The 25,664-nt window shown below is 33.0% G+C and overlaps 1 protein-coding gene across 1 annotated transcript in view; it reads right to left on the bottom strand.

The window, feature by feature from the left end:
- Positions 1-3,997: 3,997 nt before the first annotated feature.
- The window catches only part of LOC118740582 (nesprin-1-like), a 136,301-nt gene continuing 114,634 nt past the window's right edge, over positions 3,998-25,664 (bottom strand). Inside the window, exons 14-15 of the mRNA XM_036472179.1 lie at positions 21,182-21,487; positions 3,998-4,153 (exon numbers count right to left, since the gene is read on the bottom strand). Of these exons, the coding sequence (XP_036328072.1) occupies positions 3,998-4,153; positions 21,182-21,487 (462 nt within the window). The remainder of the gene's footprint in view (positions 4,154-21,181; positions 21,488-25,664) is intronic.

The raw sequence follows: 25,664 nt of genomic DNA, 5'->3' as shown, positions 1-25,664 counted from the left end.
TGACTAGCTTGAACTTGTGTGGGTAGCGGGACACTGTGATGTTCAAGGCAACGAAATAGCTGATGAATTGGCGAACTGCGGTCAGTGTTCAACTGGACTGAATCCAACTGTGGGACCAAGCATATCGGGAACTGTTGGTTACATCAGTGAGCTTCTAAATAAGCGTTATGCGAGCCATTGCAGAGTGAGGGAAACTTGAAAAATTATTTTTCGAAATTCTTTGCAGATGGCAATTTTCATCCAATTCGATAAATTTAGATACGATTTTTCGAGCACGACTTTCCAGTTTGAATTTCTTTATATTGAATAATTTTTGTGCAAAGTGCGGAGAAAGTAGGAATTTTGGAAAAAAAAAAATCGATTTTCCTGGGAGCCAATTCCCCTTCTATGAACCGGTTAAGTGAAATAAAAAATTCAAATTCAGTGAAAATTTAAGTTTTTCACTTTACCATTTTAGTTTATCTTTTTGTAAGCAACTTTCACATATTAAAAGATTTTCAATAAACACCTAGCAAGTAATTATTTGGTATATAATTGTTAGTAAAAGATAATGCTATTCGTTATCAAAAGATTGTGATTTTGAGCAAAATGACCACCCTTATCTTTTTCATAGCCAAAAATCTTTGCGATAAAACTTTTCACAGTGAAAACTTTTTGACAAATAAATTAATTTTCAGCATAATTTTATGTGAAATAATGAAAAATCTTTTCACTTCCAGTTTTCACAGAACAAGAATTGGCCGCCTATTCCAGTTAAAAAACTTTACATAATGAGGCGTATTCTGGCTTTCGTACGAATCGAAATTTTCGTATAGAAAATTATAAGAAAATGTCATGATTTTCGATTCGTACGAAAAAAATTCACCAACATTATTTTTTTTTTTTTGAATTTTTAGAAAAAGTTATATACATATGCGGTTTTAAAGCTCATTATAGAACATAAACCATATAGATCCTAATTTTAAACTCTACAAAAATTATAAAAAATCAGTTTTATTCAGAATGTTTTAAAAAAAATTCTAAGTATGCAGTTTTATAGCCCCTTGAATTTAGTAAGATAAGAATTTGCATTGATTTTTAATAATATTTTTTGCTGACGGTGCTAGGCATTTTCTTTCAGACAAAGAGTGCTCGAAAACATATAGACCAACTTTTTTTTTTATAAACGGAAACCGTGTACAAAGCAATTTCTCTGCAATTATCCGGCCTTCGCCAGACTGTGATGCTTTATTTGTGGGTAGTACTAAGTACTAAGAACCATAAAAAAAGTCTTGTGCAGAGAAATGTGTGAGTGTGAGTGTGAGCAAAAATTTATACACATTACTTTCGTGACAAAGAGATATCTAATGCCAAATGCCCAGTATGCACCATCCATGTGAATAAAGTTGGACTGAAATTCTGTTTATTTATTCACTGTTCTACTAATCTCTTTACTATTCCTCGAATAAATCTGCTACGCGGAAGCAGCTACTTAAAAAATAATATGAATCTTAATAAAACGCTCGAGGTCTTTACTTTCACATAACTCGGCCCCTGCGTGTAATTAAATCAATTTGCATTGCCTTGAAACAAACCAACAAAATACATAAATACGCGCAATGATACCATGGATAAACGCTTCAGAGCACACAGACAGTTGGCATATCAATAACAAAACCGCTACGACTCTAATTGCCATTAGGTGAGCTAGAGATCTTACCGCAATTGTGGCCTTGTCGCCACTAACGCCACGACCAGCAGCACACAGGGAGCTGCTGCCTTTAGTGTCGGGTATCTCACATTATCAGGAACGCCACTCTTATACATATCTAGATAGTAAAATTAAGACATTTTTCAACAATTTGTAGACACTCTGGTAGCGATTACAAGTGCGAATGAAGTTATGCAATTGTGAAAGCAGCGCCAACCAATGAGTGAATGAGAGAAAACTTTGAAAGTATCTATGTATACAAAATGTAGAAAAACCGCAACGATCGCATTGAGTTACTAAAGATGTGGTTCACAATATTACTGCAACAGGTTGTAATAAATCAGCAGCGGCAATTATTTGGAGAGGTAAATACGTTTGCATGTAAATAGGAGAATGCCGTAGTGTAAGGTATTTACATACTAGATGTAGCGTCACATTATTTACTAGAATTTCCGGTATATGGTTAGCGATAAGATTGCTAATAATAGTTAATTATAGTTCGATATATGATTTTATATTTTTCAATACATTTTGACTCGCCTAAAAGCGAAGCGTCGTGGGTGCACCTGTTGACAAAAAAAAAAAATGAATGAGGTGCAGTCGCCAATTTGATGGGGTTTGGTTAAGGCGTTTACACAAGTTATTAGAGATTTTTTTTAATCTAAAGCAATATTTCGGACATGGGTTTGTTGGTGTAACAATGTTCTTAAATTCAGTAACAAAGCAAATGAGGCAAAAACCAATACTAGAATGCATAGAAATATATAAAAAATAATATTCTAGATCTTCAATTCCAGTAACAACACAATGAACAAAGCTTTAAATTCTAAAATTTATAAATTTTCTTGGAAGGCGAAGCAGGGCTGCCTCATAACTACAGTCACTAGCAGTTTTCCAATGTGGAATAATTCTTAGATAGTATTCGCATACATTGGTGGAAACGAAATCTAATGCCGAATTTCCACTAGGCAATAAAATGATAAAAAAAATACATATATGTCATTTAATAAATAAATATGTACATAAATGCCGTAAGGAAATGCTCTCAATGCCAATTTTTATTAAAAAAAAACTACGATTATTTTTAATTTCAAAATTAAGTCCATAAAATGTTTCTCATTTAGCTGCGTTTCACCAAACTCATTTAAGTGGAAATTAATTTTAATTTAATTCTCGATTAATCCTTTCAGTTTCAATAAGCTCTTAATCTAAGTGATTAAAAATATGGCAGCACCGTGCTAGTAGTAAAAAACATCGTTAGTATACAAGCAAACAGCTGATATACAATATTGTGGTGTGTATATCGACTGCTGAGTGGAAGATCGACCTATCTCGGCAGCCAGTTCGAAAACGCCCTTTCTCAAAAAAACTTTTCAAGAACGCCCTATTTTAGAATTTTATTGAAAAACACCCTATCCAATTAGGTATATAATTCAGCTTCCGCCTGCTCCTCAGTGTTTTTTATGGCGGAGAAGCATTTAAGCTAAGAAAAATTCACAGTAATTGCCAATGCAAGATGACAAGTGAATGGATCCTGACATATTGGTAGAACACTCTGGCAAGCCATAAACGTTCAACGCTAACAAGACTTGTGCATTGTAAATGGATTTCTTACCGGACATTGTCTGATTGAATTACACGCACCCAGACAGGACGCACCTTCGTATGACTGCATGTATGAGGACGGGTTTCCTCTTCCTAAACTTTCCTAGTCATTACCCGGCTCTAGCAAAACGGAGAGCAAATGCTTTTGGCAGTTACTTCTTTAATAATCTCAATGACTACAAAGCAAGGGTAAGGTAATGGTATTTTTAGGTTTTGCGGGGTATGAACTGATAAGTTCGATCAATACGCGTCAAACGACATACCACTTGCTTTGATCGAACCAAAACTTGCTGGCTAATAGGTGGTAAAATTTCAATATTTTGAACCCCTTTAGCGTGCCCTAAAATTTTTTTAAAGGGGTGTCTCGCACAAAATTTAGCAGCTGATATTTTAAGGACCACCCTAATATGCATACATACATAACATTTATAAATTTGTACTCATGTTCTTATTCCAATTCGTACTCCTATTTTTTCTTGTCTTGCTACGTATTTACTAAATATAAAATACTATTTTTGTACATAATCGTTTTCGCATTCGTTTTCCTAGTTACTTCCAAAACAACATCCCTATTATTATATTATAATTATCGAGTTATGTTTATACATCACAAAATATGCTAATTTTCCACGGGCTGACTGCATTTCCGTTTTCATATACGTGTATCACATGTTACATTTCAAAATTTTTACTTTGAGGTACTCACTTTGTTTGCTGCTGTACTAAGTTATCCACTTTGGCCTGTAGGGCCTGCGATGTGGGTTGGTGAACTTCCCCAAGGAATGTGACGATTGATTTTGAGAGCGTCTCAATCTCTTTATGTGATGATTTAAGTTCTTCAGATTCGGCGAGTATTTCCTAAAAAGGTGAAAAGACAAAGTTGCACAAAATAAATACAGCGACTAAAAAGAAATTCGACTTCAATAAGAAAAAAATAATAATCTAAAATTGTTGACATGTCTTGTGAAGTGGGTACTAAGCGTATTTTAAACGAAATTGTAGGATTCTTACTTGACACTCTTTTTTTTCGAAGATGTAGTTAACAACAGTGATGCGCAAAATTGTGTTTTCTAAATACGAATTACTACAAAAGTATTTAGGTACTTATTTGTGTTGTAAAAAACCAAGAACTATGTACCCAAGTATCTTCAAGGGCACTAAATACCGAGTATGATAGTAGGTATTTGCATTAAGTGCGCTAAATACCTAAGGTATTGAAATATATTTACTAATTTTCACAGCACTGAATGCTATTTACGTAACAAAATACCGCGTTATTTTTAGCTTAACTAAATATTGAATAGAATAGTAGTTTCGAAATAGTTCCGACAAAATCCCTAAAACCCTGGAAAATTCGAAAACTTGGGCCGAAAAATGTAACACAAACGATCCCGAAAATTTCTGAAAATAACGAAATGTCTCAAAAAGATCTCAAAATTTTTTTGAAAAAGATCGCGAAAACTAAAACAAGAATAATCCCGAAAAAGAACGTTTTGACGGGAAAAATCTGAATTTGTTTTAGGAAAACTGAAAAAATCATCAGACTTCTTTTCCGCTGAGTTAAGCACATGCCATGAGCATTCGTTGCTTATTCATTTCCAATCTTTTAATTTTATTGTAAATCTCCAAAAAATAAAGTATAAACTACTGACCACACAGTGCAACAGCGCATTTTTGGGGGCGGAAAGCAAGAATCCCCAAATCGCTTACTTGCCAAGAATCCCGGGATTTTCGAGACCTTAAAAAGGGATCCCGGGAGAACGTACACTATGGTGGTCCAAAAATACACAGGAAAATCAACTTTTTGCTAGAACAAAAATATTTCCTTACAAAAATCTTCCAACAATAGAATTGTGATGCATTTTTTACTATTAATATTTTTCCAAAACATGCTTAATTTAGCTACGAACACATAAAATAATTAATTTTTGTATATAAGAGATGACATTATCGGCTATGAAAAAAGTATTTACTAAAATTTTAAAGTTTAATGTGCATTTTAAAAATTATTGTTTGAAGATTCCCGAAGGAATATATTTTCATTCGATCAAAAAACGGTTTTAAAGCAATTATACGAAAAAATGTATTTACCCATATGTATGGAAAATTTCAAAGACGGAAAAAAAATTTTGTAGAATCTTAATATACACTAAGGTACTTAAATCTAATTAGATTAAATTAAAAATCTTATCATAAAGTTGTCTCCGAACCAAATGCGAAGGCGGAATTTCGTTCAAAAATATATCATAAAGACCTTTCTTTTGAAAAAAAGTAAACTTTAAAAAACTTCCTATTACATTTTTAAAACTATGTATAACTATTTAGCAAGGGTGCCACATGGCGTATGCGAAATATTTATTTGCACAAATCTGTTAATACGTTGGCTAATAGCATTAATGTAAGTACATATGTACATATGTAAGTATGTACTATGCAAATTACATTCATTAGTATTTTGGTTTATCGGTAAAGGAAATCACACTATGCGAAATTGTACGATTCATATAAGATTTGTAGATCTGCCATGAAGAGTATCAGCACATCTTCTGCAAAAGCTATGAGTTTGCCACGAGTTGCCATGCGCTTTTACAAAATTTGAAATTGGTTGCTTAATTCAAATAATTGTATCTAAGCAGCTAGATCTAATAGTTATAAAACTATATTTTTCAATTAATTAAGATGTTCTTGAACATTAATTTGACTCATGGCTCTTTCAACACAAGACCACGAAATTTGGGGTTAGTCAAATAAAAACTAAGTATTGCAAAGTAGCATCATACACAACACTTTGTAGATACATACATAAACATCGCCTCATACTAGTGTCCGTTTTTTTTTGCAGCAACTCAGCATCATTTAAATTAGCTGTGACTTTTTTTGGCAAACGTAGGTATGTACATAAGTACATGAATGTACACTAGGGATGTTAATTTTTTCGCTTTTTACGATCCCGGTATTTTCGGGATGTCATTATCACAATCCCAGACTAATCCCGGGGTTTAGATATTCATTACTTTTCAACAATTTAAATCGAAAAAAATGCTTATATTTCTCCTATGTACCATAAAAAAATGATAAATAAATGGGTTTGAAACCTACATTTTATTTAAAGTGGCGTTTTTACTTTTTCTGTCTGACATCAGGATTTATTTTACAGGACTTGGTAATTTCAAAGGTATGATTAATTTCAAAAATTATTTAAAAAATTCAATGCAATGTGGAATAAAAATAATGGTACCAAATGAAAAAGGAAATTTTTATGAATTTAAAGAACATATAGGTAATTTTTTAAGCTACGAAATTCGAGGATGTTATCGAGTTTATATAAGTCCCTAACATATAATTTTTTCAAAAACAAATTTTGCGAAATTACAAAGATAAAATTTTAAGAGGGTATTTTCAATACTTATCAGCCCTTATGTACCAAAAAATTTAATCTGATATTTGGCCCATGGTTTCGCGAATATATTGATATTTGTGTGTAAAATTTACTATCGCACGGTGTTATACATATTATATATATAAAAACAAATATTAATATTATTAGTCAAGGAAAGCAGTTTCTATCATTACCATCAGTGCAAATTACAAATACCCAAAATCCCGGTATTATTTGCCAAGAATCCTGGGATTAACATCCCTAATGTATACATACTTGCATATACGAATGTCCAAAGCGCACTCATTGAAATAAATTTATAATTAACAATAACTAAAATGATCATACAAACTTATAACAACTCATATTCGCATATATGTATGTCTGTATGTTCTTGTACTGATATATATATTCATAAATGTCCATATATGTATATGTACATCTGTATGTGTCTTTATGAACCAACAAAATATTGAAATTGAAAAGAAAATTCTTTCGTGGGGCACGTCATGTTTTAGCACTTTGTCATTGAATTTTTAATGGTATGACACATGCACGACTTACATTCGTTAATTTAATTATGAAGTTTTACATAACGTTTTGAGTACCTAAGTGTCAACGACATTGTAGTGCAAATTATTACATATGTACGTTGTTTTGCACTCCTACTACTAATGCAAATTAAAACAAAAAAAAGAATTTGGCGTATTTCAAAGAATTGAATTAAATTACAATATTGAAGAACTTTATTCATTGCTGAAAATGCTATATGCTCTGCGCTAATGCGAAATTTAAGAAAAAACGGATTCGGATTTTTTAAATTTTAATAACTTTTACAAAAAAAAAAAGTATGACAAAATATAAAACTAACTATTAACTATTTATAAAACGACCAATCGCGAGAAAACAAATAAATCTAAACAATTTCGAAAAAAGCTAATAGCTATAACTTCCAAAATAATTCGAATTTCGATAAATTGTGAAATTTGTATTTTTTCTTTTTTTTTTTTAAAATATGATGCAAAGACCATATGGTACTCATAAAATGTGCTGCAATTTGGTTGGTGGCCTTGAACTCTCATTTTCCAAAATTTCCAAAAAAAACATCCTACACTTGCGCAATTTCTTTAGGCCCAAAAAAAACAATGTATTTACAAATTTAGTCTGCAATGCTATCGGCAATATATATATATGCATTAAAAAAGTATTGCATCGATTATCGCTCCACCACCCATAGTTCAATCCCACAAAACAACAGGCATTCATAATTATGCAATTTTTATTAAACTTGCCACGAGAAAGCTATTTTTAACTGCATAAAACAATAATTGATTAGGAATTCTGAGAGAACACCCACAAGCAGTCACTGAAGCTGATACAACAACAAAAATAGAATATTTATTTACAAAAAGAAAAAGCAAAAGTTAAAAGCTGATAAATATTAATCGCGGCGCTTCCAGCGCTAAGACCTTCTTCTTTCGCCAGCCGGCAAACCAGTTGAACGGGAATCGTATGAATTGCTGTGTGTTTACATATGAACATGTATGTATGTATATGTAGATATGTACATGCTTTTATATACATACTTGAATTTAATATTTATTCATTTAAAAACTTATGTATATGTAAATGCATAATACGTAGTTTTAATGAAACTTTTAAAACAAAGATATACATTATCGTATGTGCAATTTTTTCGAAATTAACTTTTTAATGCAAATTCGTTCTACACCCCACAACGCATCCCCTAGTTAAGTATTGTTAAGCTGAAATCCTATATTTACGCTGCAAATTTCCTGTATAATTTATCGTATATTTCAATGCAGTGTTTTCTTGTGGGCGAAATTATCGTTTGTGCCGAAATATTTTGCACCTAGTAAAAACAAAAAGAAGTTAAAATTATTAGATACATTTTAAAGGTATAAAACACGCTCACTTGTATAATTTGCTTTTTGGCACCTACTTACGATAAATGCGCGAAAAGGAGGAAATGTGAAATTAAAATAAGTTTATTTAAAATTTTAATTACAAAGTTTAGTTGTATTTTTTTTTTAAGTTGACTATGTATTTTGCGGGAACGTCTATCTAAAAATTATTCTCTATATTCAAAATTATTAAAACTATTTAATTTTTGCTCAAAAATTAAGAAGAAATTTGTTTATTCATATTAAGGTTTTATTTAATTGGTCGAAAAAATTCGTTAACTCACCAAAATAATTATAAAACTCGAATTCATGAAATTTCGAAAAAGTTGAATTTTCAAAATTTCATAAAATTTTTTTTTTTTATTACATTACGTGTTAGCTTGCATACTAAGTAGCAAAGTAGTACTGGGCAAAAAAGTTTGTCAATTCATAAAACTATTAAAAATTTCGCATTCATAAAAATTCGAAAAAGTTTAGTTTTCAAAATTTGATTAGCATTCATTTTTTACTGCATTATTAGCAGCCCTCATGGAAAACTAGCCCCTCTAATCTACATACAATGTAGCATTACTGGCTTATGTAAATAAATACATATACATATATATTTAGGTACATTAGGGTACTTCACCTAAAAAACTTTCGGGTTTTCCGGCATAATAATAAAATTATTATATTTTAAGACTACGTGAGCTGGACCGATTTGCAAATGCCTCCAAAAATTACATTATTTTGATGCTATTGATACAGTTTTTTTTTTAACATTTTTGTGCACATCTTTTAAGCTAATCTGATGTGATATTTTCAAAAAACAAATTTTTTTGGGGTAATCTCCAAATCTCTGCAGCTCACGTAAATCGTAATACTTTTCTGAAATATTTTGGCGGTAGTCTTAGAATATAATAAAGTTTACAATTCCGTTACAAAAACAGCACAGATTTTTATAGTTTTTATTTTTATTTTATTTTTTGAACGGGGAGTGACGCACTTTAATGTACATACATACCATTAGTAAAATTAGCGCAGCATATATATAAAAAGTATACATATGTGCATATGTACATTAGAGTGGTCCTTAAAATCAAATGATAAATAAATTTTGGGCAGGATTGAAGTCGGTTAAGACGACTTCATAGAGTACTCTGAATGTTGACCCCTGTGCGAAACGCCTTAACCGACTTCAATCGGGACGAAAAGCCCGTGAGGGTTGAGGCTTCTGATGTAATAATTTGCTTTGTACATTTAATGACCATCCTAATGTACATATATAAAAAACTTAGTAAAATAGGAAGTCAAAAGTTGATAAACAGCCTTCAACAAAAGAATGAAAAATGTACACAACTATGTACATTAGGGTGGCCCAAAAATGCATGTGGGAAAAAGTAAAGTCGAAATTTTTATGCTCTCACCCCCTAGCATTGTTCTATACCGAAAAATTATATATAACCCTATTTTTTATTTTGAGATGAAAAAATATTTAGTTTCCCAAGTATTTTATGCGGAAAAAACCACTTTTCGTAGAAATGGTATTGAATTCATAAAAATCAATATTTTTCTTTCGGAAAACTATGTTTCTCCTCAGAAGATTCCCAATAATCATACCCAATTTATTATTTAACCATTTTTTCATAGTAACTATATTTTATAGGTCCGCCAAAACCCGCAGAAAATGCCAGAAAAGGCATTGGCGGGATAAATAAAAAATCCTTAGTATTAAAAAATGGTTAAATAAACAATTGGGTATTATTATTGGAAGTCTCCTAAAGAGAACCAGAGTTTTCCGATCGAAAAATATTGATTTACAAGAATTCCATACCATTTCTACGAAAAGTTGTTTTTTCCCCATATAAAATACAAGGAAAACTTTGAGCGACCACTAAGCAATTTTTAATTTCAAAATAAAAAATTAGGGCATATTTTTTTCGATATAGAACAGCCCTAGCGGGAGAGAGCATTAAAACACCGACTCTACTTTTTTTTGGGCCACCCTAATGTATGTACATACATACATACTTAAACCTACGACTATATTTGTCGAATAGCTAAGCGTGTCGTCATTTCCATATTTGACTTTTGGTTTTTGCTTTTTTTTTGCCTTTGCTTTCGCTTTGTTTTTGTTTCTTAAAAAAATTTACGTAAGCAATCGTTTAGCTAATGTATCAAGTGGTTTTAATGCTTATGAATTTTAATGAAACTGAAAGTAAAAAAAAAACTCAGTAAGAAAATTTAAAAGGCAAACAACCGCGACGAAAAATTGGCATTTTATAACATTTTTTTTTTCGCTGTTATCTATAATTTATGTTTATTATTTTAATTAATGACTATGTATAATTGTTTTTGTTTTGTTTTTGCTAGAGTTTGAAATAAATTTTTTTTTGCGATTATTGTAGAACAACGTGCTCGCTGTTTTCTTGAATTTATAGATACATATTAGGCTTGTATTTGTTGTGTACTAATTAGATGCCGGCGGCAAGCTAACTTGTTTACTTTGGCGCAATTTGCCTTCGGTTGAATGTTTCTCAAACAAAATTGTTAGTGTCTGCTTAGCTTAGTATGTAAATATTTTACATTTAAAACTCATGATAGGTTTTGAACAACCTCCTTCAGGCGCTGACCGAGAGATACCCGTCTATAGTTAAGACAATCACGGAAGTTTATTTTTCTTAAAATATTTGAGGAAGTTTCCAAACTCTTCTATGAGATTTCAAAACGGTTCCAAAGGATTCTTCAAAACGAGTTTTCGGCGCCTCAAAACTAATTTAAAATCTAAAATGATTTCAATCCATGAATTTATACCCAAACTCTGTGAACTATGTAGGAGCTTCCAGCAAAATTCTATTTTTATCTACAGTATATATGTATGTATGTATTAAAGGGTTGCACGAATCAGCTCATGAATTAACTCAAGTCTAGCGCCGCTGTTGAGTTGAAACTAAGTGATTAAGAAGAGGGAACAGGTCGCCTATTGTAACAAACCTCAATTTGGCTACAGGTCATCTTAGATTCATTTGAATCACTAAGGAACCTCGCGTTTTTTTTTTTTGATGAATGGCATTTAGTTCGTGTGCTTCTGGGTACGGTCATCCTAGGAAGCGGCCAGAAATTCAGAGTTACCTTGGCCCATGTTGGTGAAAAGAAGTCTTCTGGGTTGTATACCGTAGCCTCGTGCTCCGTCGCCGTGGTCAGTCTTGGTTCCGTCAGTTTACCAGCTGCCTTTCCGGGGTTTAAGGCGTTCACTGTTCTAGTTGCTTCTGTTGTGGAAAAGGACCTTGCAACTTTGTGTGAAGTTAAATTTCGGAAGGCATACGTCTAGAAAGCTAATGCGCAGCTCGCCCTCTTGTTTTAATATCCTGAGGTTGGAAGGGTATATATGATTCTTGTCTTCCACAGCATACCCTGGGTTGAGCCTTGCTTCAAAGAGTAGATCATATTTCTTCGTTACAATGTAAAGGTGAGGCATGTCAAGCAGAACCTCGAGCGCTGCGGTTGGTGTTATTCTCATCGCACCAGTGATGCTGAGCTTGACAGACGCAGCATAAGAATGCGTAAAGGCACTTGGCTCTGTAAATATCACCTTTAGCATAATAAAACAAAATAGAGAGTACGTAACGACTCTAGGCATAAATATCATTGAACTGATTCAAGTGCCGTGGCACAGCAGCATTTATGGACAAAATGAGGTACCCTAAGCTAGTCAATCAGCAGTCTCGGTCAATATTGATTACTGTGCTTTGGGTATAGGACTAGTTCTGGAGCAAAACACTTCTCCACAGTATGTACTAGCTGCACATGATCATATGCAGCACTGGACAAATATTTAAGGTTTCTAGGCAAGCAACTTTTAGGCAGATCTGACTGAACCTTTTGTTAACCAAATTGAAAAGGAGATGCCGCCGCCGAGTACTGCCATTCACCTTGCACGAGATTCTTCATTATCTCGATCATTTTGTTCCCACGCCCAAGTGATGGGAAGGACGAGGCTTCCAAAGGTTACTTTTATAAGACTAAATTTATGAGCGCTGAACAGACAATATATTAAAATCCATACCAAAGTAGGCAATGAGGAGATTTTTGGACTCAACGACGGATAATTCAGCCTCCCAGACGAAACGTCTGATAACGGACCGTTTAACCTCATCCCGGATCCGGAAACATAGTATCTGGCAGCGCTAGGTTCCAGCATTAAAGACGAGAAACCAAATCGATGATATAGTGATAGACGCTAGGCGTATTCAGAATTTAGGGCGTGCGTTTAATCACAGGACCAAATAATAGCTGAAATCCCTATCTTATTGCACCTAAGATACGCACAAGCTGAGTAGAATAGAATCGAGGGAACACTTCTCCACTCTGTTTGATGCTGGCCGCACTGTAGCCATTAAACCTAGCCCTAGTCGAAGGCAGCGGAAACGATGACCCAATACTCAACTGAAGCTACCAGCTTGCCAGCTGAGCCATTCAAGTACGGCGGCGATAAGCATACATCAACGCAAATGCAGAATATAATCAGAAGAACCGTTTGAATTTAACTGTGTCTTTAGTAGCATTCAAAAAGCAATAATTATTTCACAAATTATTTCTCGAAATTTGCTGGTAGCAGATGGCAATGGGTTACTGTTTCACTTCAAAAAAAGCTAGTAATTTGCTCTTACAATTAGTGGACGCATAACTACTTATTATTCATACTTGTATTTGTATATGTATGTATGCGTGCATGTACATATATGTACATATGTATGTATACTAGGGCGGCTCAATTTGTGTGGAACGATTTTTTTCGATGCCAAACCGCAACAACTTTGGCAAAAACAATTGCAAAAAAATCAACGGTAATACCACTATTAGCCACTTGAAACTTGCATTTCATTATACAGTTCTAACAGCCAATTACCCGAAAGCAATTTAAGTGAAAAAGGATTTAAACTTTTTGAATTTTATATAGAAATCGACCAAAAACAAAAAATCATTTTCCATTTAAAATGCTGGTGAAACCGGCTATAGCACTTCTGAAAAAAGTTTGAAATTTGAATGAAAATTTTTTGATTTGTTTTTTAGTTTCCTACAAAGTTTAAACTTGGGTTTATATGGGTTTTGTTAGAGAATAAACTGTATTTTAATTGAAAATTCCTAAAAATAAATAATTAAAAATACATTAGTGACAGGCAATATCGTTTTGAGATGAGGTGCTATTGCTTTGACTGATACTGTTCATATAATTTGCTTTGTTGCGCCATATTGGGGATCTCTCAAACAAAAAATATATGTATGTATATCAAATATATAAACCAAAAAACTGCCAAGTACAATTTTTATTAAAAAAAAAAAACATTCGATATACTTTGTATTAAATAAAGATAGTTTATTTTAATATTTCGCAGGCTCCAGATGGGCTTTAGAGGTATGGTCTAATGGACTTTTATCCGAATCTGCTAGAAAGGATGTGGAAAAAAGAATTACCCGCCCTAATGTATACATGTGTTTGTATGTATGATCAGGTATGTACTCGAATGACGTACGCTTGACTGGCATCGTCCATGAACTTGGTTTTCAGCGGACATTTACCATAAACGTCTATAAACATCCATCGCAACCCCATTTATGAAAATATCTCACTACAGAGCTACTGGTATGGACTTATGTATGTATGTAAAAGTATATACTGGTTGACATGAGGATTGGCGACAAGTGTCACGTGCTCTCCAGCAAATTTTTTATGCGGTTTGCAAAGCTCACATTTATACATATATACAAATTGTCGCCTGCCCAAATTCAAACTGCTGGAATTTGAATGCTGACATTAACTTTGAAATTTGAAAAAAAAATATCGCAAAAAAAAAATAACAAACTCTGCTTATTTAACTTTTATGTATTTTCCTTTTTCACGTTTTTCTGTTTGTTGCTTTTTTCTTTATTCTCGAATTGTTTGCATTTTTGCTTGATTTAGTTTTACAAAGCCTGTTGTTAATCGCTTTCAAGCTCAAGCTTCCATTTGCCGGCTTACGTCAGGTTTTAAATATAAATTTGATTAGCAAATGAATTCCATTTGTGCCGCGAAAGCGAAAACTAAGTATTAAGCCCATCCATCAACACACGCTGGCTGGCTGAGTTGTGTGTATGTATTAATTTTTTTGTTTGTTTTTTTTTTGTAGTTTTTATTCTGTTTTTGCTTTTATAGCGCGACACAAATTGATTTGTTGCTTACTGAAACCTCTTTTGTAATGTTGTTTACCTCAGCTGTTTTTTTAATTTGTGAATATATATGTATATGTATTGTATATTTAGCCGCCAAATAACCTCGACATGAAAAGCTGTAATAAAGCTTTTTTCCCTTGTGAAAACAGAATTCTTTTTACCAAATGTATCAATAATGCCTATTTTTGGAGCGAAATAAGGAAAAATATATTTCAATAAATTAAGTGAAATTTTTTTGTTTTAGCTAAATATTCGAATCTTTTTATTAATGTGTGCAATTTTACACACCGTGTTATAAAATTAAACACTCTCTGTTTGCCTTTACATACCAAATTTGTCACGTAGAGCAAAATTAAACATAACTTGTCTAAAATTGAGTAAATATGAGCACTTAATATTTATTATTAGTAAAAACTGTATTTTTACCTTCAAAATTTTTGCAATTTTAAACATTTAATCTGTATATTTATATATGTATATTTTGAATATCTCATATTTAAAATCAAATCTTGAACATCTTGTGCTTATATTTACAAAAACTCTGGTTTAAAAATAAACACTTTTCAGTAGTAGTTTTACACGCACTTTTCAGAGTGTAGGTTTTCTAAATTTACAAAGAAAACCGAAAAAAGCCCAGTTACGAAATTACCAAAATTTAAAGATGCATGCTCTCAACTTCCGGGATTAATGCTAAAATTGTCTTATATGTATTTCGACTGTAAAGTCCTAAAATGCATAAGTTTTTGTTTGGCTTAAGCCGCACAGTCGCAAAAGAATCTGTTCCGATGCTTCTTGGACAAACACATTCAGGCACAGTCAATTGTAAATAACCGGTTCAATATCCAGCTAGGAACTTGATCGCCGGTCTAAGACAGTGCTTTGGAGGAACCCAGCACAGTTATACCTTGTTCCTCTCTGCCGAGAGGTGAGTTTTATTAAAAAACCCTCTTTTACGATCTTAGAGGTGATTGTCTTATTGAACATCTAGCAAAATCCATGATCTTTAGCACCTCTACCTGAAAAACTGTACCATCTTGTAATTGGAATAGAAATTTTAGTGCCGCAATTGCCAAAAATTTTTCTTTAAATTTCCAGAATTATTTTAGCAGTAACGTCTGATATTTGTAGTTGCAATTCTTTCGAGACCGTTGCTGTTTAAATGTAAGTATGGAGCGGAGTACATCGTGAAATCGTCTCCAGAGCCATAATTGAACAAGTTTCCATTTATTCTGTAACCGAAGGCGAAATATAACTAAATTTCGGAAGCAACTTCGCTAAAAGTTTTCTATAGTTGGGAGTTCCAACTCAGCCTCCTATCAAGGGTTATATCAAGATATTCGATCCCATCAGAGCATGCAAGTATCGTCTTTGTCTATATCGTGAATACTTATATTCAATAACAAAAAAAGAACCATACTGTACTGTAAAGATAAAGTAAAGAGACATTTACCCAACCTTGGCATAAGTCATTGGCTTTGTTTTTATCTATATCTATGCCTGTGTTTATATCTTTGCCTTTGCCGTTTGTCTTTATCTGTAATCTTATTTTTATCTTTTATCTTCAAGTTCATGTTCATCTTTATTGTCATCTTTTTTATCTTTATCTTTAGCTTTTCCTTTATCTATGTGGGTATCTTTATCCATATCTTTATCTTTATTTTTATCTGTATCTGTCTCTTTATCTCTGTCTTCATATTTTATACTATATCTATATCTATATTTTTATCATTATCTCTTTCCTTTTCGTTCTATATTTCTATCTTTGTCTTTATCTTCATATTTACATTTTATCTTTATCTCCGTCTTTATATTTATCTTTATATTTATCCTTAACTGTATCTTTGTTTTGATCTTTATCTTTACCTCTAGCTAAGTTTCAATCTTTGCTTTTGTTTTTACCTTCATCGTATTATTTGTCATTATCATCATTTTAGTATTGACCTTTAGCTTTGTATTTTCTTTATGATTTCTTTGTCTATCCTGTGTCTTTCTCTCTATCTCTATTTTCATTCCCCTTCCCCAGAGACGTTGAACGTTAAAAACTTAAAAAGGACTTCAATTTAAAAAAGTAAAAACAAATTCTCCTGCACAAGGGCTCGAACTCGCATCTCGAGAATGGCAAGCCAGTACTTTGGTCAATCAGCCATTGCCCTTGGAGGAGCACGAGTAAAATGATATTCAAGTGCTTTCTGTCAAAAAGCTTTTGACCATGAAAGTTGGCAAGTCCGCTTTTTTGTAACATTTTCATGTCAGAATAAACCAAATCTTTTAAACTATCTTGCCTACTGTCTTTCAACAACTGTCTTAGCCAGAATTGCCCTGTTACTTTAAACATGTTAAATACTTATCTGTCTCGGTGACACAAATTTTGTAGCTGACAAATTTAAAATTTCTCATATATATTTCCGTAAAAAAAAAAACTGTGACAAAAATTTCTCACTGATACAGAATAGAGCCGTTAGTATCGATAGCATCTCATCTCCAAAACGTAAATCACAAACCGTGATTTTACATATTTGTTTTCTCTGTTTACAGTTTTGTTGCTGCACACCAAATTCTAGAAAGCAGCTAAACCAAGCGCGTGATTTGGCTAAAAATTTTCTTCATTGTTAATGCAAAGTATTTTAACTGTGCGCACAAAGTTTCTACAATCACTTAATTACCTGCTTATACAATAAGTACGTCACCGCTCAATATGATTTTCATCTACTGTAGCTATGTATCTACTCATAATTATTTTCCACTTTTCCCCTTTTTCTACCTTGATTCTATTTTTAAAAAAGAAACTTTCATTACTATCTCAACTCAGCGTCATTGAGACGGGAGAAAGCACATGAATGGTGCAACAAAAAGTAATTGTAAGCTTAAGAATTTTAGAAAAGTCTAAACTAAAATTGAAGCAAAAGCATGAAGGCATAAATTAAGGGCTTAGTTTCTTTCTTTTTAATTTATGACTGCACGGCTGATCAGTAAGCAGATTACAGAAAATATAAATTTGATTCTTTCTGGTTTTTTTTGTTTCTTTTTTTGGTTTAAATGAGGAAAGTTTAGGTCATTTGAAATATCTGGTGGAAATTATGGATGGAGAAAATAAGAACTATTCATGAGGCTACTTGGACACATAAATACGAGTTTAATGAAATTAAATCCCGTACTATTAAAAATCGTTTTCCTCTTAACCTTTCTATCCGGACACCTATCTAAGATGGGCGAAAATTCGAATCTCTTGTGTTTCCAGCTGTGACAGGTTTCACTGTAATTATTTATATTAGGTATTTAATCGTATTCAAAAATTTCAAAGTCAAGGGTGATTTGTTTTCTTTTGCTTGAGCCGACTTCAAATTTTTTATTTTTCTTTAAGATGACAAAGACTGTGAAGAATTTGGTTATCAATTACTAACTAATTTTACGAAAGTAGAAAAAAATCATATTTTTTATTCTTAGACCTGCAAGTCAAGCTACATTTGCCTACAGTCAGAGACTACTACCAACATAATTAATAATAATTAATAGCTACTCTTTCACTCTAAATCATTTCCAGCTGCCACTGGTTATTTCTCATATTGTCAGCGGTTCGCTTTTTATGGAATTTTTAAGGCGATTTTGAGGTTAGGTTTGTATAAGAGATATACTTTAAAATAAACCGATCACGCCCATTTTTAGAGCGTTCACTTGTAGTAGTATTACAAACGTATGGACGGAATTTCGGAGTCATATGCTAATCGGTGGGTTTTTATGGCATTTAAGCCGATTTTGAGGTTAGGTTTATATGGCAGGTATGATTTAAAATTAGCCGATCACGCCAATTTTTAGAGTGCTTACTTATACCCTGCAGGGAAAGCTACTAGTTGTGAACTAGAATTCTACCAGTTTGCGTTTCAGCCCAACTAGTTCACGTTCTATCCTTCTTCAATGTTAGCGACTGGTATTTTTAACATTGCGATGTCCTACGAGATGTCAATTTTCAGGCTATGCATCAGCATCTACTAGTAGAAATACTAGTAGCTTCATACCAGTTGATGAGATAGTCTGCCAATCCATTGCCTATGAAAAGCATTAGCATGCCTTTTTGTTCGCGGCGCTCCAACAGTTGCAATGGCCGACAGAGCAAAGCACTCGCGTGGTATGCCTGAGGTACCAGGTTCAAGCCCCGGGCGCAAGGAAAATTTTTTTATTTTATTTTTTTTTTTATAATATTTCTTTTATTTATATTTAGGGTTTTTTTGTTATTCTTAAATTTGATTTAAAAAAAAATATATATTTTTTTAGCCCATTTTTTTATGGCACAAGTATTTCTTCCCATATATTTGTTTCTTTTTTTTGTAATGCAACTAGATTTTTAAGTTTGTTATTTATATTTAAATTGAAATAATTATTCCTACTTACATTGATCTAACTTTAAAAATCTTAGCCACCTCCAAGCGGTCTCGAACCTGCGATCCCAGAACCAGAACCAGTAGTCTTCACGTGACGCCACAGCAGACATTTGTAAGAAAAGCAATTAAATGCGTTTTATTTTAGGCTTTGGCAGTTCAAAGGCAGATGTCGCTGAACGCTTAAGTTCTTCGAAAATGTCGAACTGGTAAGCACATACTAGTTTATGAACTAGTATTTTTTCTAACTGGTTTGGGTTTTCACTGCAGGGTAGTAGTACATATTACAAACGAATGGACGAAATTTCCACAAATGTTACATACGAAAAATTAATGCCGTACGCAAACTCCTAGTTTTTTCCAAAAAATCTATAAGGCGATACCACTGCGCGGCGATAGATAATATATTTAGTCTGTTCGAATAGATCTCCAGTGAAAATATCCAGCACAAACTTGCAGGAGAGTAACGAGTGATTATCTCTCAAATTTGAAAATAAATTAGCAAAAATTTGCAAGTTGCTAGTACAGCTGATCCAATTTTTGTATACATACATACATGAAAAGAGTATAAATTAAAAGTTTGCCAAAAGCAATTTGCCAAGCAAACATAAGTAAATGAGTGTTTGCTTTCTTCCGAAACATTTGCAGTTCTAATAAGGTTTTTTAAACTTAAATATAATAATAATAATAATAATAATAATAGATTGGCGCTTACACATATGTATGTGTGTTTGGCCGAGCTTCTCCTCTTATATATAATCAAAATAAATTTCACTAATTTCATAATTCGCAAACAGATGACTTTGATCAGCTGTTTTTCTTGATGGCAAATTGCTGCAGGCAAAAAATTTTTTCCAGCAGGAATTAGCAACTTCCCCTCCAAGTCAGCTGTCACTTGGCGCTCTCAATTTCCCCTACTTTGCTAGTTGTTTGCGTACGCGAACGCCAAACCCTGATAATTTGTGATAGTTTGCAATAATTATCAGCTTTCGAACAGCCCTGACTGGAATTTATATATCAAAAACGGCTATCGCTTTAAATATACAAGCAAGTATATAGACACAAGTTTACTAAATCTAAATTTTTTTAACAATAAATTTTCAAAAACTAAATATTTTATGAAATTTTAAATTAAAATTTATCACAGAGAGAAGCTGGGAAAGTAATACAAAAAGGATCACGATTTTACGATTTTAAAAATTTGGTTCTCTCAATTTTTGTACTCATACACGGTTAAAAATTTCGGTTTTAATTTTAAACTTTTTGGACTACATATATGACCAAACTAAATTCAGTTTCAAATACAAACCTTCCAAGTTTAAAAAAAGAGAGCACATATGTTGGGTTTAGAATTTAAACAGTTCGGTTTAAATTTTAAACCCAAACATTTCCATATTTAATTAAGAATAAAAAATAAAAATTCTTAAATTTCATGCTCCGTCTGGTTGGTGTTGAACCCGGACAGCCTTGGTAGCAACCAATTGTATCAAGCATCTTTGCACACTCAGCTACAGCCACGCATATAAATGCGCTTTCATATGTTGAGTTTGAATTAACACCACATTTCGCTGTGCAAACATTTTCTATTTCGGTTAAGATTTTAAACCAAATTTTCTATATATGAAACCTAGAAACTAGAATTAAAACATTTTGGTTTGATTTTTAAACCACGAACTTTTTGGACTAAAATTTAAACCAGAATATATTAAAAATTGCTTAAAACTATTGACTGGTTTAAAAAGTAGACTATAAAAGATTAAAAAAGGCAGTAGTCCCAGCTCGGTTTAAAAATTAAACCCAAATTTTTGACCGTGTAGCTAAGTTTTTCTAGTTTAAATTCCAAGTATGTATTATTTTCAAATGTTTCTCATTTCGTTCATTTATGTTAATACAAATTCTACTCTAAGCACCCATGGCTTTCTTCATAAGACTGTCATAATTAATTTATTCAATCCATGCTTGATTTGTTACCCAAAATTAACATATGTACATATGTAAACACTTATTAACAAACACTCACCTGGATGGCATTCTTCGTATCTTCCAAATGACGACGCGACCTAACTACTGGGTCGACATTGCGGAATTTATCTTCCAAACGGCTAATTGCCTTCTCCCAGCTATGCAAGCGATTCTCAAAATCGTCCCAACGTTCGGCAATACTTTGCAACGAATCGCGACGTGTCTCCAAACCTTTAATCAATTCGTTCCACAAACGATTCAATGCAGCGTTATCCTGTTCAATCAGCTGACGATTACGAGCGTCCGCTTGACGTATAAGTCCTTGTGCTTGCTGATTGGCGAGTGTGATGTCACTCGTTTGACTCTGTGGGTGTGTTTGTGTGAGTAGGTGTAAAGGTGTGTGTGTGTGTGCGCGTTTTGAGGGTGAGGTGTGGAATAAAAGAGAGAGAAAAATATTTAATAAATAAAGAGAAATGAAAACATATGTTTTACAATAAATTTGTGTGTACTTTTGTAATTTATGGTGATAAAGAGATGTTGATCCTTTAAAAGGAATATATGTACATATAAATATAGAGATGTTTTAAAGTAATAATAATAGCAGAGTGTGGTTGGTTTATGAACAACTTTTAATAAAAAAAATTTGCCAGATTTGCTGAGGTTTCCTATTCAAAATTTTGTAAAACTTGTAAAGGTCCTGCAGGGCTGCGAACTTCTCGCAATTGAATTTTGGATTGAAGACATTTTTTTTTATTTCATTTTAATTTTTTTTCAATTTTTTTGCATTCTTTAAAAGGAACTAATCCTTTCTTTTAAAATAAGCTTTCTAAAACGTTTTTATGTCTTCACTTCTGCTTAGACACGTTGCCACAAGTAAAATCGCCTTATTGGTCATACACAGCAAAAAAAGGGCAACCCATTGCTACGTGGGCACCACCAACAATGCTCGGCTGGAGTCGGCATAAGGCATAACGCGTGCCACGTAATTAAACAATGAACAAAATTTCAGCCGAAGGATGCTTTTTTGCATATTTGTGGGCGACTGAGAGATGAGACTACCTGGCAGACTTTGCATGCTTGCAGCTCTATGGCAATTGGTAACAAGTTTTTACATAAAAAGTAGAGGAAATGTTGAAAATTTCTATGCAGGCTCACCTCTAGCAAACTTCAACACAAACAAAAAGCAGCGAAAATGCTTTTGAGGTTCGCAATTGATTTTTCAACACGTTTTTTTGCGGCAGTTGTCACAGTCACTTCGACACGTTGTCACTGTTTTACGCAAACTAAGTAATTTCGCAATTTCAAATGTTGGAAAAACACTTTACACAATTCACTGCGACAACAAATGTTGCCGTTTTGCTATATTTTATAGATATAAAAAATTAGGTGTGCGTTCAAGCACAAATATACAGGTGTGTATGTGCGTGTATATATCTATGTATGGTCAGAATGACGACAGCGTTTCAAGCTGGCGGCGATATATTATTTTCCACAAATGTTTTCTTGCAGCATACTAATGAATTATTTTTTTTTAATAGTTTTCCTTTTATGGTTTACAGCTTTTTTTCTTCTTTGTACTTTGTCTCTAAGACTTTGTGCTGTTTTAATTCCAGCTTTGGCTTAAATTTCTCACTACGTCATCAAAGTGTGTGTGTGTTTTTTTTTTATTCTATGCTTTTATTTCCTTCGTCTTCCGCGTTGGCGACACAGAAATTACACTTTAATTTTTGAGGAATTCAAAATTCACACTCGTTACCGACGATGTCTCAACTGGAAATGATTTCATGCGCCGCTCAAAAAGTCGCTAATACTCGTATTTGAAGCGCCGCCGATATGCTTGTATGAGCTCGTAATAAATGTAAGGTTGGGTTTTGTTAAGTATGCATCTGTGTTTGTGTGGTGGCAAGTGAGCGCATGAGATTGAGATACTTTACACTTCCATGCACAAGGTAGACAGCCTTGCCGTTTTGGTCCAATTGGACCAAAATTGAAAGCTTCATTTTCCTTTGGTATTTTAGTTGGTTTGATGAAGCTTTTGGAAGGCAAAAATGTTTTGAAAATGCAACCAAATTGAGCACTAAAATTTGTTCGCTTCCAAGCCAGCAAAAAATACGAAAGTGCTTTCGAAAAAGGAAAACTAATGGCCGTCCCTAAATTCCTGCGCTAAGCGTTGCGTTATCCAATGAAAACGAGTGCCAGAGCGCGCTATGCACAAACCAACGCGGCGTAATTTTTACCGTTTTCTCATTTCCTCTCGTTTTTATTCTCTTTCCCCCACTTTTTTTCCTCTCCCTTTCTTTCCGTCTTCTGCATCTAACTTCAACACGTAACGCCCTGTCAAAAATTAAAATTTCATTTGCTTGGCGCTAGCGCTGCGTTATTGTAGGATGATTCATACAAATTGTATGGACATGAAGATTTTTGACAGTTCTTTGACGCTTGCCGCGCCAATTTAGGGATGGCAGTAGTAAAGTATGCGACAGAAACGTAAGTACAGACTCGCGCCGAAAGTTGTTTTGAAACGGATACGTTCTGCACTTCACGCATGCTTTTTCGTTGTTCGAAAAAAAAGTTATGGAAGCGCCTGACGGCATCGAACCCGGCACCTTCTGAAAGCTAACAAATACTAGCAAGCTCCTCTGCACGCTTAGACACTGCCGACGATAAATGCTTTCAAATGTTCAGCTTGAACCAATAAAATACAATTATGTATTGTATTCAAATAACATCATCATTTTTGAACCGGTTTTCGGATATGAAACTGAATGAAAACTGTAGTTGTTTCTTGTTCGTTTCCGGATACGGAAAATTGTGCGAGACAGCACCGCCGGCAAAATTTGCGTTTGTCTGCTTGCTGGATTTAGTTGCCCTTCCACGTTCAAATTGATTTTATTAATTTTCTGCAAACAATAACTCACATCCCAAAGCTATGATCGATCAGCTGTTGAATTTTAACAAAAATTTAATGAAAAAATTCTGCTAGACAATTTGCAAAATGTGACACTCACACTTGGTGAAAAAGGGTGAGTGTTTGCTAATTGAAATATATTTTCTGAGCATGTTAACCTCAAGTTAGTACAACACTAATTTAAATAGATAAAATGTCTGAATTTGTTTTTTTCAAAGTTTGGTATGAATTGTCAACCAATACCGTAATTATTTGATATTTTTTGTGTAGCAAAAAAGTCCGTAAAATCAAGAAATCTCGTTTTAATGATGAAAAAATTTTTGGTAGTTTGGAAACTAATTTGGTAGGTGTTTTTGTACCTAAAAATATTCTCAAGTGGCAACGCTGATTGTAGATACATGTATGTAGGTACTTATGAAGTGTTCAAAAGCCGACATAATAAATGGTAGTAATAGTTATAAATGCCGGGTCGTGCGGTGGATTCATATACACATACAAACTCGCACGTACATAACTACATATAGTGCAGAGCGCAGAGAATAAGTTATAAACCGAAAAGAGCGTACGGAGACCAGTGTTGATTTATGTAAAAAAAACTATCAAAAATAAACAACTTTATATCGAGCCCTAACCGCCAAAAAGATGTAAGCGAAATTTTTTTCAAAATTTTCTTTTTGATGCAGAACTCTTTAAAGCTTTTAGATGCATTTCTGCATCAAAAATAAAATTTTGAAAAAATTTCGCTTACATCTTTTTGTGGTTAGGGTTCGATATGTCTGTACCTGAGTATGTATGTATGTCCGTGCATACATATGTATGTATGTATAGAACGAGATCTGCCTACAAAAAAAAACTTGAAAAATATATAAAAGCCGGCACTCACTGTCTGACAAGGTGAAAGAGTGCAAGTGGTAATAAAGATGAGGGTAATAAAATGTTGCATTAAAAAACACGTTCTTAGGGCGCGCCTAGCAAATGAAAACTGTGAGATCAGTAAACTTAGTAGGCTCAAAGTGGCACAATTTAAAGTAAAAAATTTAAATTCAGAATGAAAATTGAAGACTCACACATATGTATGTACTTACAATACATAGCAATGTTCTTTAGTAGGTGAAACGAGTCTTAAAGGAATTATCTTTAATCAGCCAACTAACATCTAAAGTGTTCACTTAGTGTCTCAGCAACTGTGGCCCTTTGGACAGCAAAATTTCAACGATTCGTAATTTAGAGTATAATTTGGAATTTGAATGAAATACAATGTATGTATGCATAAAAAAATATCTAAAAATAAATTCAAATAATTTAAAAAATATATTGTATAACTCCTTCTAAAAGTGAAAATTTGTCCACAAAGTTTTTTTTATTAATTTCTGCCATTTTTTATTTTTTTTTAGCAAAGCAAAATTTTCACTACATACTATATATATATCGAGCCCCAACCGCCAAAACTACGTAAGCGGTATTTTTTTTTTCAAAATTTTATTTTTAATGCGGAAATACATCTTAATGCTCTAGGATTATTTCTGCATCAAAAGAAAAATTTTTAAAATAATGTCGCTTACGTCGTTTTGGTGGTTAGGGCTGGATATGTATGTATATAATTTAAAATATAAATTAAAATAATTTGAATAAT

This window comes from Rhagoletis pomonella, unplaced genomic scaffold (assembly GCF_013731165.1).
Source record: "Rhagoletis pomonella isolate Grant_MI unplaced genomic scaffold, Rhpom_1.0 Rhpom_scaffold_00006, whole genome shotgun sequence".
Lineage (NCBI taxonomy): Eukaryota > Metazoa > Arthropoda > Insecta > Diptera > Tephritidae > Rhagoletis > Rhagoletis pomonella.
This window is presented reverse-complemented; position numbering and strand designations above follow the sequence as displayed.